This window comes from Chrysochloris asiatica, unplaced genomic scaffold (genome assembly GCF_000296735.1).
Source record: "Chrysochloris asiatica unplaced genomic scaffold, ChrAsi1.0 scaffold00168, whole genome shotgun sequence".
NCBI lineage: Eukaryota > Metazoa > Chordata > Mammalia > Afrosoricida > Chrysochloridae > Chrysochloris > Chrysochloris asiatica.
The window spans coordinates 5622820-5636559 of record NW_006408686.1 but is presented as its reverse complement, the minus strand read 5'-3'; the positions used below and the strand labels follow the sequence as shown (position 1 = coordinate 5636559).

Here is a 13740-nt window from a genome sequence, read left to right as displayed (position 1 = left end):
GAATTATCAAACACAGCAGAGAAGCAGAGTGCTCTGACAATGCGGGCTCTCCTCTTTCCCCCTGAAGGTAGACAAGATCTGATGCCTTGTCATTTTTATTCTTCCTCATAATGGCCACCCACTGCCATCACGTCAATTCCAACCATAGCACCCTATAGGACAGAGTAGAACTACTCCTTCGTGTTTCTGAGACTATAAATCTTTCTCAGTATAGAGAGCCTCATCTTTCTCCCAAAGAGTGGCTGGTGGGTCTTGAACTGCCAATCTTGCGACTAACAGCCCAGTGTTTATTCCACAACACCAGACCTCCTTCATAATGGCCACAGTAGGTCTAAATGGTTCTGAGTTAATTTCATCCATTCTTAACCATAAATTTGTGAAAGTGCTTTGGATCTCCAGGATCCTATATCTTATCTGCAAATAGCAGTAGGACCCACAAGAACATAGTCCATCGAGAGGGACAGATTCAGTCTGCCCTCGTCCTGAATAAAGCTCAGAGAACTCAAAACGCAGAGAGATCAGAGTTCAGATCTGAGAGGACAACCTTCAAAAACATCAGGAAAACAGGAAGTCCAAATAACTTTGTGGATACTAAAGTCTGCTTCTGCTAAGTCCTTGGAGGTTGCCTTCAGAATCCCTCTTCAGACACCAAAACTGTCCAAATAATTGAGTCTATAACAAAATGAATCTCTCAGAAGAGGTTTATTCAGGCAGAAGATTCAAGAATCAGGTGGTACCAAACCACATGTGGAAAATTACTCCAACTGGGTATCAGCAATGACCGGCTTTTTATTTAAAAACTTGGAAGCAAAATAGTTTTTTTCGGATTGACTTATACAATTTCTTATTGAAACACCAGGATTTTATTGATCCATGAGGGTAGAAGTGCTGTCAGAATCTCATTGGTCAATGAAGGTGACCTGAGTTACAGGAAGGTTAGGTCTGCAGTTCAAACCCACCAGCCCCTTCTCAGAACCAACTTGATGGTACTTAATACCACCACCAACAAGGCCTATGTTTAATTAAGTAAAGACAAGTGTTAGAGACATTGTCTACTTGATGTCATTTTATCAACTACAACACATTATTTTTAGTTCATTTTACATGCCTCACCTGTAATGGGAATGATTATAAAAATACATAAATCTTTGTGAGGATGTTGTTTTTGTTGTTAAGAGCCATTGAGTCAGTTCCAACTCATAGCCACCTTGTCTAGGGTTTCCGAGGAACAGCTGGTGAGTTTGAACTGCCAACGTTGCAGTTGGTCCAGTGCTTTATCCTACAGTGCCTCACCAGGATTCTTATGAGGATGGTGGTGGTGGTGGTGGTGGTGGTTGTATGTTACGGAGTCGGTTCTGACTCATAGTGACCCAGCATAGGATTTCTGAAGCTGTAAATCTTTATAGGAGCAGAAAGCCTCATCTTTCTTCCATGGAGTGACTGGTAGATTCGAACTGCTGACCTGTCAGTTAACAGCCCAGCTCATAATCCACTATGCTACCAGGGCTTCTTATGAGACTAGTGGAAGGATTAAGTGAATTAATAGGTAGAACATGCTTAACCCAATGGGGAAGGCACCTCTGTGCCACTCAGCAGCCCATCCACACTGAGAGAATCCTTAAGCCAGTTCCTCATCCTTCTACATGTCTCAGCCTTAATTAGCAGCTCCCCAAAGTCAGATCACTGAAGGCTATCCCTAGGAGTCCTAAACTAGACATTCTCCAGTTAGCCTACACTTGAAAGGTTGGTGGTTTGAAACCACTCAAAGGCACCTCTGACGACTAGCCTGGAGACCTGCTTCCACACGGACTAGACATTCACTCACACCAGCAGCAGGTGATTTACCTGAAACAAAGCTTCTTACCAGGACTGGATTTCAGTTTCTCTTTCCTTCTCCGTGTGGCTCTAGCATGGACTCACCTGACCCCACCCACACCTGGGAACTCACCACGCTCAGCAACTGGCCCCACCCATTTGTGTCTTTTCATTCTAAATGGAAATCCCAATTTCCTTTTGCCTTTTCACTTTACACACATCAGAATGGATTGCCCATCCAGCCCAGCTAAAAAGCAGAGCCATGCAGCCAGGGAGGCAGTTGCTGGTTGGCCATGGCTACAGCACAAAACCTGATGCTGGTGGCTGTGATGCTGGGTTTGGCAGGAGCAAGCCCTGTCCCCACTCCCAAACCTGACACAATGAAGAGGGGCTGCCATATTGACAGGTTCAAATCTCTGTCACCCCGGGAGCTGGATACCTTCAAAAGGGCCAAGGATGCATTGGTGAGTTCCTTTTGTTATGAACTAACATCCATCCCTCTTAGAGGGGGGCCAGTCTCTTCTGCCCTCCTTTAGTGGGCTAGCCTCTAACCTTCCAGCTATAGCTAACCTCTCCAGCACAGCTATGTGCCAACTCTCTCCTTTCTACTGTGGGCTAACTTCTGCCCTTGTCCTCTAGGAAGAGTCACTCTTGCTGAAGAAATGGAGCTGCAACTCCCAAATCTTCCCAAGTACCTGGGACCTGAGGGAGCTTCCGGTGAGTTGTGTCACAACTGGTTGTGACTCAGCTGGTTGGCCTCAGCTGGTTCCTTTCACGTGGTTCCTTAAGCGAGCCCCTTTGTGTTCTTTTGCTCACTTTCTTGCCCTTCTTCTGATCCCCCTGAACCTGTCCTGTGTCCTTGTCACTCCTCAATCCCGTCCCTGAGTCCCTTTTATCATCTCCCTGCCGGTCTCCACTTTCCTATCTCCCTCAACTGTCCCTCTAACTCTTTCCTTCCTCTTTGTTCTGTCCCATATGTCCCAGTGTCTAGCTCCACCTAAGCCCCTTACCTTGCTCAACTTTCCTATCTTCTCTCAACACTGGCCCACTGTTCCCCTCCCGCTGGCTCTCTCCTAGGTCCCTCATCATCTTCCTTTCACTGATCTCCTTTCAGCATCAGCTTCTCCTTCACCCACCCCTCTCACCAATGCAGCCTGCTCTCTTGCCTACCTCCCTAACCTGTTCACTTCTCACCTAACACCATCCCCTGTTCCTTCACCTCTGTCACCCCATGATTTCCTTTCATCTTTCCCCTATTTTACTTGTCCCTCAGCTGTCTCCTCCTTCCTTATGTTTCTCCCTCTTCTGTTTCTCTCTCACCTTACCCATCACCCGTCCCCATCACTAATCTCCTGCTCACCTCACCTCAGCATCTATCCCTGTCCCATGCAACCTGCACTCCTCCCCCATACTCCCTACCTGTTCCCACTTACCTGTGCCCCATTGCCTATCTTTCCTCACCTTTCTGATTAAGCTGCCCACTCACCTGTCCCCCTCATCTTTTTCTTACTTCTCAGGTGTGGGAACGCCCTGTGGCCTTGGAGGCTGAGCTGGCCCTGACACTGAAGGTCCTGGGGAATGTGGACAACTCAGCTCTGGGGCCCATCCTGGACCAGCCCCTTCATACGCTGCACCACATCCATTCTGAGCTCCGGGCCTGTGTGAGTCTTTGGGACACTCAAGATCCTTCTGTGGGCTCTGGCCCTGTGGGACCTCACCCCTCTCTCTGCTCCGGCAATGCTTCATACACCCCTCTCCTCTGCCCACAGGTCTCTGCTCAACCCACAGCAGGTCCCAAGACCCGGGGCCGCCTCCACCGCTGGCTGCACCGGCTCCAGGAGGCCCTGAGGAAGGTGAGTGATAGGGAGGGATGGATGCCAGGGTCCTGTGTACGGGAGGAAATGGATGCTGAGCAGTGAAGGACCACCTACTTGTCTCCCCTATAGGAGTCCCAAAACTGCCTTGAGGCCTCTGTCACATTCAACCTCTTCCGCCTGCTCATACGGGACCTGAAATGTGTTGCCAGCGGAGACCAGTGTGTCTGAAAACTGAACCCACCTCCAGCCCAACTGAGACCCAAACCTTATTTATGTACCAAGTCCCACTCCTGCCTTAATTTATTTCTACCCTTCCCCCCACTGTTGACAAGGCTGCTGCCTTAATGTTGACCTGTAAGAAATGTTTCTTTTTCTACTTTTGTACAAAATGCACAAAATAAACAGTCAGGAACTGAAGCTTTCTGTAACAGGTGATTTCTCTGTGTGTGTGTGTGTGTGTGTGTGTGTGTGTGTCTGTAACTGAGTGTGCTTTGGATGTCTGTGTGATACAGCTAAAACTCAGAGCTGGTTGTGTTTGTCTGGGTGTGTCTGAGAGTCTGTGTAGATGCATACACAAGTATGGATCCAAGGAAGGGTCTGTCCATACCTGAGTCTAATGAAAGATACAAACCTGTGCACGTTCATGTGCACACCCTGTCTGTGTGGTCTACATATCTGTTTCTAGGTGTGCCTACACAGACGGGGGTCTTCATCCCTATGGGAATGGTTTAGGCTGCAAGTAATCAAAAAACCTAACTGAAATGACTCAAATCCTGAGTGTATTATCACAGCTCAGGACTGAGGTTCAAGGACCATGATTCCCCAGTGGCTCTGCAGTCTCAGTCCATTTATGGAGGAACATTGGAGTTACAGCAATGGTATTTAATAAGTTACTCAGTCCTAAACAGAAACTTTTTGTGGACAAGATTAGAGATTACAAATCTAAGTGGCAGGCCTCTGCAGGACCTGTTGATACTGGCCCAGAATATCAACAAGAGCTGGAGAAGGGAATGTTTAAGCTTAAATAAATGTATGGTAAAACAGACATGACTACCTTCCCTAACTTCACATTTGAAGATCCCAAATTTGAGGCCTTTGAGAAACCCAGTCCTGATGCAATACACAAAATTAATATTATACTTTGTCATGAATTCATTGTATGGTTAAACAGTGATCAGAATAAACATATTACATAATTGAAAAATAACAATAATTGCAAAAAGTCCATTGGCAGTTGGTTCCAATTTATAGTGGCCCTGTATAGGGTTTCCAGTAGCATAGTGGATTATGGGCTGAGCCGCTAACCACAAGGTCAGCAGTTTGAATCTACCAGTTGCTCCACAGGAGAAAGATGAGGCTTTCTGCTCCCGTAAAGATTTACAGCCTCGAAAACCCTTTAAGGGTCACCAACTCCATGGCACACCACCACCACCATAGGGTTTCCGAGGAGCAACTAGTTAATGGGTTTGAACTGCCAACCTGTGGTTCACAGTCCAGTACTGATCCTACAGCGCCACACCAAAAGTCTAAGGCGGTTCTAGGGCTGGTTAATTCATTCACTCCATAAATGTCACTGGGGACTGTTACGGATTGAATTGTATTCCCCCGAAAGATCTACGGAAGATCTAACCTCTGGTATCTGTGAATCTGATCTGATTTGGAAATAAGGTCTTGGAAAATGCTGTGAGTTAACATGAGGTCATATTGGAATAGGGAGTGCAGTGACTTCATAGGATAAGCACTGGATTGCAAACCACAAAGTCAGTGGTTCGAGCCCACCAGCTGCTCCATGGGAGAAAGATGAGGCTTTCCCTCAAAAACTTAAAAAGCCTCAGAAACCCATACAGGGTTGCTATGAGTCAGAACCAACTCAACAGCACTTAACAACAACAACCCTGGAATAGGGTAGGGGTGGATCCTAATTCAATTTGAAAGGAACTCTGGTGATGTAGTAGGTTAAACACTAGGGCTGCTTACCGGAAGGTCAGCAGTTCCAACCCACCAACCACTCCATAGGAGAAAGATAAGACTGTCTGCACCCACATTCAGTCTAGGAAACCCTAAGGAGCAGGTCTACTGCATCCTATGAGGTTTCTATGAATTGGAATTGACTTGATGGCAGTGGATTAATTTAGTACTCGTCAACAACAGCAACCAGTTAGCATCCAATCAATTCCAACTCAGAGTTAGAACTGCATTCCATAAGGTTTCCATGGCTTCCACTTTTCAGAAGTAGATCACCAGGCCTTTATTCCTAGGTACCTCTGAGTGGATTCAAGCCACCAACCTTACAATTAGTAGCCCAGTGTTTAACCATTTGCACTATACAGGGACCTTCAGTATCAGTCATGTCCTTATAAAAGAGAAGACTGGAGACAGAGAAATAGAGGAAACATGACCATGTGAAGTAAAGTAATTGAGGTGGAGTTATGCAGCAGCAGCTAAGGAATGCCTGGACTGGGGACAGAGGGGTGGGGGGTGGAGTTCCAGAAGCTGGAAGAGACAAGAATCATCCCGTAGAGCTTTCAGAAACAGAAGGGCGCTGCTGACACTCTGAAATTGGGCCTCTAACCTCCAGGACTATGAGACAATGCATTTCTATAGTTTTAAGACACATTTATAGTACTTTGTTATGACAACCCTGTTGGCTGATGTTTACTTTGGCTAGCTCATGGTCCCAAGGTGGTAACCACAGATCCAGATGTCCCACCAAGATAGCAAGCAATCGCCAACTCATAGCAAACCAACCCAAATGTAGTAGAGTAAAGCAACAAATAACTGATTATGCTCACTGAGTCTATGGATCACAAATTTGGGCAAGGCACAGTATGCCACTACTCTTTAATGTCTGGGCCTTGATTCTTTTTCTACCTGTTGTTAAGAGCAAGGAACACCTTCCCCAGAAGCCCCTATTTGAAGTGCATGCTTTTCTCATTGGCTAGAATTTAGTCATGTGCCTACGCCTAAACTAATCACTGGCAAGGAAGATTGAATTCTAAAGGTAGAGCCAGATTTATCCTTGAGGATGGGGAGAAACCCTTTTCCTGAGAACCCTTTCCGAGGCCCAAGGAGGATGAATGCCTGACAAAATTAGAGCCCTACCAACCAGAGGTCCTGGTATGGTGTTGTAGGGTAAGCACTGAACTGCTAACTACAAGGTTGGTGATTCAAATCCCTTAACTACTCCTCGGAAACCCTAAACAGAGTATCTATAAGTCGGAAGTGACTTGACTTGAAGGCACTTAACAACAGCCAGGAAGAAGGTAGAAGATGGACCAATCTCCTATCAAGTCAATTCTGATACATGCCATAGGATTTTAAGGCTGTGACCTTTCAGAGGCAGAGCACCAGGCTTTCCCCTACTTCCAAAGTGCCTCTGGGTGGATTTGAACTGCCAATCTTTCAATTAGTTGTTGAGTACTTAACCATTTGTCCCACCCCAACACTTCTAAAGGACTTAGGCTGTTGTTGTTAGGTACCATTGAGTTGGTTCTAACCCATAGTATCCCACGCACAACAGAATGACACGTTGTCCGGTCCTCTGCCATCCTCACAATCATTAATATGTTGGAAGTTATTGTTACAGCCACTGTGTCAGTCCATCTAAATTCTAGCCAGTGAGAGAAAAGGTTACTCTCTTTAACTGACCCACTGTTTTACCAAGCAGGATATCCTTCTCCAGGCAGCCATCTATCCATCACAATCCATTGTGAGGTGTGTCACATTTATGACCAAGAGTAAGTCACTCAAGTAGCTGAATGGTTGACTTTTTGCCATATTATAGGGGTTTCAAAACCATCTCCATAATCCTAGGATTCTCACTCCTTTCATCCTTGAGTGTTTTCTTGATTAGGAGACAAAGGGCTGGAGATATAACTACACACTAAGAAAAACTGAAGGCACTCACTCATTTATGCCAAGAAATTTGGAAGACAGCTACTTGACCAACTGATTGGAAGAGATCCATATTTGTGCCCATTCCAAAGAGAGGTGACCCAATGGAATGTGGAAATCATTGGACAATATGATTAATGTCACATGCAAGTAAAATTTTGTTTTAAACCATTTTTAAATGGCTGCACCACTACATTGACAGGGAACTGCCAGAGGTTCAAGCCAGATTTAGACAAGGACGTGGAACGAGGGATATACTGCTGACATCAGATGGATCTTAGCTGAAAGCAGAGAATACCAGAAAGATGTATGCCTGTGTTTTATTGACTAGGCAAAGACTTTCGACTGTGTGGATCATGACAAGCTATGGACAACATTGCAGAAAATGAGTATCCTGGAACACTTGACAGTGCTCATGAGAACCTATACATAGTACAAGAAGCAGTCATTTGAACAGAACAAGGGGACACTAAATGGTTTAAAATGAGGCAAAGTGTGTGCCTGGGTTGTATTCTTTCACCATGCTTATTCAATCTGTATGCTGAGAAAATAAGTCAACAAGTTGCATTATATGAAGAACATGGCATCAGGATTGGAGGAAGACTCATTAACAACCTGCGATATGCAGATGGTACAATCTTGCTTGCTGAAAACTAAGAGGACTTAAAATACTTGCTGATGAACATAAAAGATCACAGCCTATGGTATGGGTTGCATCTCAATGTAAAGAAAACAAAAATCCTCACAACTGAAACAATAAATAACATTAATAGAAAAGATTGAAGTTGTCAAAGACTTCATTTTGTTCAGATCAACCAACACTCATGGAAGCAGCAGTCAAGATATCAAACGACATATTGCATTAGGCAAATCTGCTGCACAAGACCTCTTTAAAGATCAAAGATGTCAGTTTGAAAACTAAGGTATGCCTGGCCGAAGCCATGGGCTTGTCAATAACCTCATATACATGTGAAAGTTGGACAAGGGAATCGTAGAAGAATTGATGCATTTGAGTTATGGTGTTGAAGGAAAATCTTAAGGTACAATGAACCGCCAGTTGTTGTTGTTGTTGTGTGCCATGGAGTCAGTTCTGACTCATAGCGACCCTATACAGGGTTTCCGAGGCTGTAAATCTTTACAGGAGCAGAAAGCCTCATCTTTCTCCCACGGAACAGCTGGTAGTTTTGAACTGCTGACCTTGCCGCTCGCAGCCCTATTCTTAACCACTATGCTACCAGAGCTCCTATGGACCGCCAGAAGAACAAACAAATCTGTGTTGGAAGAAGTACAGCCAGAATGCTTCTTATAAGCCAGGAAGACCAGAGTTCGTTTGTCATACTTCAGACATATTTTCAGGAGGGACCAGTCCCTAGAGAAGGACATCATGCTTGCTAAAAGTGGAGGGTCAGTGAAAAAGAAGAAGACCCTCAATGATATGAATTGGCACAGTGACAGCAGCAATGGGCTCAAGTGTAGCAATGATTGTGAGATTGGCACAGGACTGGGCAATGTGTCATTCTGCTGTGCATAAGGTCACTTACTATGAGTAAGTACCAACTCAATGACACCTAACAAACACAAGAACAACACACAACTCCACAGCCACTTCCACTACATTATAAAGTCAGTCGGTGGCAGATTCTATGGGTTCTGTACCCAACAGTCATTCCCATTTCTCCCCGGTTAAAAAAACTGCATTCCAGGTAGGAGAGAAACAATAATGTGCCTGGCCAAGGACAATGATTTCTTTCCCCTTTACGTGTATTCCCAGACTTCCTTGCAAGTTGGGATGGCTAGGTGACTAAAGGACTTCTTAAATGAATTAATTTATTAAAAAAATTTAAAACAGTGCTTAGCACAGAGTAAGCCCCACATATGAGTATATGTATGTGGCTATTATTGTTACTTTTTTTTTTTTACTTGGTACAAAGAAAACCTTTTCTGCTTGTCCCCTTCCTTCCTTGGAATGAAGTTGTGAGATCAGGAGATATGGCTGTCATTTTGTGACCATTTTGTGAGGAAGGTGAAGCAAAAGAGCGGAAGATGACTGGGTCCCTGGTGCTATCAGTGAGCTGTTTCACCAAACCTCAGAACCTCCTAACTCCAGATTTCTTATTAGATGAGATAACTGAATGCCTGTAATGTCTAAGTCATGTCAAGTGGGTTTTTCTGTTTCTTGTAGCCAAATACATTGCCACTCATCCCTCTCTGTATTCCCAAGAAGGGTGGACAATCAATATTTTAATGATAAAATTTGAATCATAGAGGGTATGTCTAAGGTTAGACGTAGGATGCTCATGGATTATGGGTGGTACAATGGAAACAAGGTTGCAGCTCTCTGTTTTGAGATGGCAAGGCCTTAGAGAAGGACATTTGAACCATACATATGTTGGTATGTATCTGCCCAATATCTACGTCTAGCAACAGCTCTTCAATCTTCATTTAGGGATTGATCCCCTTTCCCACTTCCTCATTTGGATGAACAACATGATTCAAGTCTACTCCAACAGACCACTCTGTGTAGAGCACTGTGACCAGTTTTCCTGTGTCTTCATTCCTAACAGCCTTTGCATTGCTATCCCTCCACTTTTGATATGTCCCACTCCTGCTACTTCAATGTCTTCTCCTGGTTAATATCCATCCATCCCCTAGCTCAGCTTAATGTGACCTCCTCCTCCCAAAAGCCTTCTGAGTCGTGTACTGGGCTTCTATCACTTTTATATCCCCAACAAGCTTTTCCAGCCTACTTTTCCTGATAACTATTTAGGTTGAACCATAAGAAATTACCAATCCTCTATCTTTGCTGATCTACAAAAACAGCAATTTCATATGGTTCAACCTGATATTTAACAACCTCCATTCAGGTTACATGACCTGACATACATGACCCTCCCCTCCCCCCAGCCTGGTCAATCAAAAACTTTTATTGCTACAATCAAAGCTGGAGTGACCATGTGACTCTAATCAGGCAAATCAGAGCTCTTCCCTGGACTTTTGCATTTAAGACTCAAGGAGTGTAGCGCTGGAAGGATTTGATCTATGCATGTAAATAAATGACTGTTTCCCCATCGCGTACAGTTGAAGGGAGAAATGGGTGGGGAGATTGAGTCTGGTAGAGTTAAGTCAGGGGTCCACTTCCTAAGGCCCTGGTTTCTGTAGCTTTACCCTTTCTTTAATTCAGTTTCCTTTCCAGATTGTTGTTGCTGTTAGGAGTGACGAGTGGATACCAACTCATAGAGACCCTATGCACAATAAAAGGAAACACTGCCCGGTCCTAGGCCAACTTCACTATTGTTGCCACGCTTGAACCCACTTTGCCAATCCATTTCACTGGGCGTCTTCCCCTTTTTCACTGACCCTCCATCTTACCCAACATGATATCCTTTTCCAGCGACTGGTCCTTCCTGACATTATGTCCGAAGTATGAGAGATGAGGTTTGGCCATCCTGGCCTTAAAGGAGCACTCTGGCTGCACTGCTACCAACACAGATATTCTCCTCCAATATCTTTCCCAGATAAGAGCCAACAAATGCTTCCTTTTTAATGCCCAACCCAATTGAGCTAAGTTGCTGTCACTTGCTATCTTATACACTTACTTGATTCTCCTGGCTGGGTAAGGCAGCGCCTCTGGGCTCCTACTGTCTCTTGTGTCTCCCCCACCCCAGCCCCCACTCTCTGCCTGTATTGCCCCCATCCTGGCCCAACTACCCAGAACCATCTGTCTGTCTGAGCTCCAGTAGAGCAGGGACTGGGGCTGTCTTGGTCACTGTTGTCGTTCCAGTGCCCAGCACAGGGCCCAACTCATAGCAGATGTTCAAACTTTCCCCTAGGAAAATACCATGCCCTTTCGTACCTAGTGTACCCGTTCTTTAGGTTTGAAGCTCTCAGTTTTGAAAAACAAGCAAGTCATTGGCATTGACAAATGCTTTTCTATTAAACCAAGGGTTTGGGTTAACAGGGAAGGAGGATGAATGGATGTCATTCAAAAGGTTGGACCAGAAACCATGAAGGCCCTGAATATGTAGTTGGGTCAATGCCAACTTCTCAAGTGGCAGTTCCTGCTTATGAAGGTAAGTATACTCTATCCCAAAGCTGGGGTCTCCACAGAATCTACATACTCTACCTGCTGAATACCCTTTCTGGGGTTCCCATAGCTCTGTAAATAAAGCCTCCCCTCCTCACAACCACCCATAAGGTTCTGCAGAACATGTTTCCTGCTTGCCTCACCCATCTCCTCTCCCCCTCATTCCAGTCCAACCACACAAGCACACTCCTGCCTCAGGACCTTTGCACACATGATCCCTTTGCCTGGAATGCTTTCCCTGGCTTATCCCATAGTGGATTCCTTCAGTTCCAAAATCACCCCCTTTACCTCAAATTAAACTAGGCCTCCCAGCCATTCCCTACCCCTCATTCTGTTTTCATTCTTAGCATGGTAGTTACTCACCATCAAACACTGTTCACTCCCTTCTAGAATAAAAGCTCCATGGGGCAGGCATTTCTTATTTTGCCTATTTAGTTCACTGCTGTATATCCCCTGTACATGGTCAAGTGCATAGAACATACTCAGTAAATCTTTATCAAGTGAATCAGCTATCGTGTAGTCTGACTGTTAGGACGGTCTGCTTGATGTACAGGATGCGTAGAAAGCTTTCTAACCATGGTTCTGCAGTTACTGGCTGTAAGACCTCAGGTGTGCTCCTTAACCTCTCTGAGCTTCCGCTTCCTCATCTGGAAATTGGGGGTCTACACACTACGCAGATCTGTTGCAGGAGTTAAGTGTGAGTGTGTTAATCTAAGTAACTTCATCTCCTGAGCGCAGAGTTGCAGGTTCTGTATTTGTGTATCAGGAAGGGTTGGTTTGTGAGCTCAGTGCCTAGCATGTGGGAAGCCCTCAGTCCCCAGAATGCAGAATCGTGATTACTGACACACAAAAGTGTGACAGGGCCACTTGGTGAGGGAGCCTCCTGGCTTGTAATTCTTGGTGTCTGTGTCCTTGCAGCCTCCCACCTTGTCTGCCCAGATCCATTCCCCTCCCTCTTGCTCTGTTTCTATTTCTGTCTTTCTTTCCTCTTCTCCAAGCCTCAGGGGGCCCCTGGCTGACTTGGAAGCCTTCCTCCTTCTTCACCAGGATCAGGAAGGAGCTTCCATTGCAGGGTCACACGAGGCCTAAGAAGACCCCCTAACCAGCCCTCTGGAAAAATTCCCACTTACACCACCCTCTGTACCCCACAGCAGACCCCCTCTCATCTAGGATTCCTCAGATTCCAACCGGAACCTAGAGTGTGCAATGAGCTCTCCCTCATCCCTGCCCCCACTGGGCTGACTTTGGATACCAGGCTTACTTCAGATCATCAGGGCTGTTGCCAGCCTCCAGACCCTTGGGAGCAACACAGTGTAATGATGAGGAGCAGAGACTAAGGGCAAACTCCCAGCTCTGCTGTGTAATTACGAGGCAATGTATTCACTGGCATTAGACAAGTGACTTGACTTATCTGCCTGTAAAATGGGACCGTGGATCTCTCTACCTTGCAGTCGTCAGATCTCAGTGAAATGTGCTGTGCTTAGCACAATACCTGCGTGTGGGATGAACATTCAATAACCATTTAGCAGCAGTGTTGCAGCTGAGTGTCCAGACTCAAAAAATACGCTAAACCTTAACCCAAACCCACAGCCATTGAGTTGATTCCAACTCATAGTGACACTGTGTTGTTAAGTGCCGCCGAGTCAGTTCCGACTCATGGCAACCCTGTATAGGGTTTCCAAGGGGCAGCTGGTGGGTTTGAACTGCCAACCTTGTGTTTTGCAGTCCAAGAGTAAAATCGCCTCCATAGGATTTTAAGGCTATAAACCTGAATGGGAGCAGACAGACAGTGCTACAGCTTTCTCCTGAAGTGTAGATAGTGGGTTTGAACCACTAGCCTTTCCGTTAGCATATGAGCACTTAATCACCACACCATCAGAGATCCATACAGGCCAAGTTGTTGTTGTTAAAGACCGAGTCACCTGCTTTTAAATGCCAATATTGCCACTTTCAGGCTATGTGACCCTGGGCAAGCTACTTAACTTTCCTGGACCTCAAAATTTCCTCACATAATAAACAGAATAACCATACTTACCACTAGGGCTGTTGTGAGGATTCAATGATTTTTTTTTTTTTTGATGACTTTTAAGACACAAAAAGTGCTTGGGACAGTCCTTGGCATATTAGCAC

At 45.3% G+C, this 13740-nt stretch overlaps 1 protein-coding gene across 1 annotated transcript; it reads left to right on the top strand.

Moving 5' to 3' along the window:
• Nucleotides 1-2108: 2108 nt before the first annotated feature.
• Nucleotides 2109-3860, top strand: IFNL1 (interferon, lambda 1). Its single transcript, XM_006871441.1, has 5 exons — nucleotides 2109-2279; nucleotides 2455-2532; nucleotides 3333-3476; nucleotides 3585-3668; nucleotides 3762-3860. Exons 1-5 carry the CDS (start codon nucleotides 2109-2111, stop codon nucleotides 3858-3860), a joined length of 576 nt encoding a protein of 191 aa, XP_006871503.1.
• Nucleotides 3861-13740: the final 9880 nt, after the last annotated feature.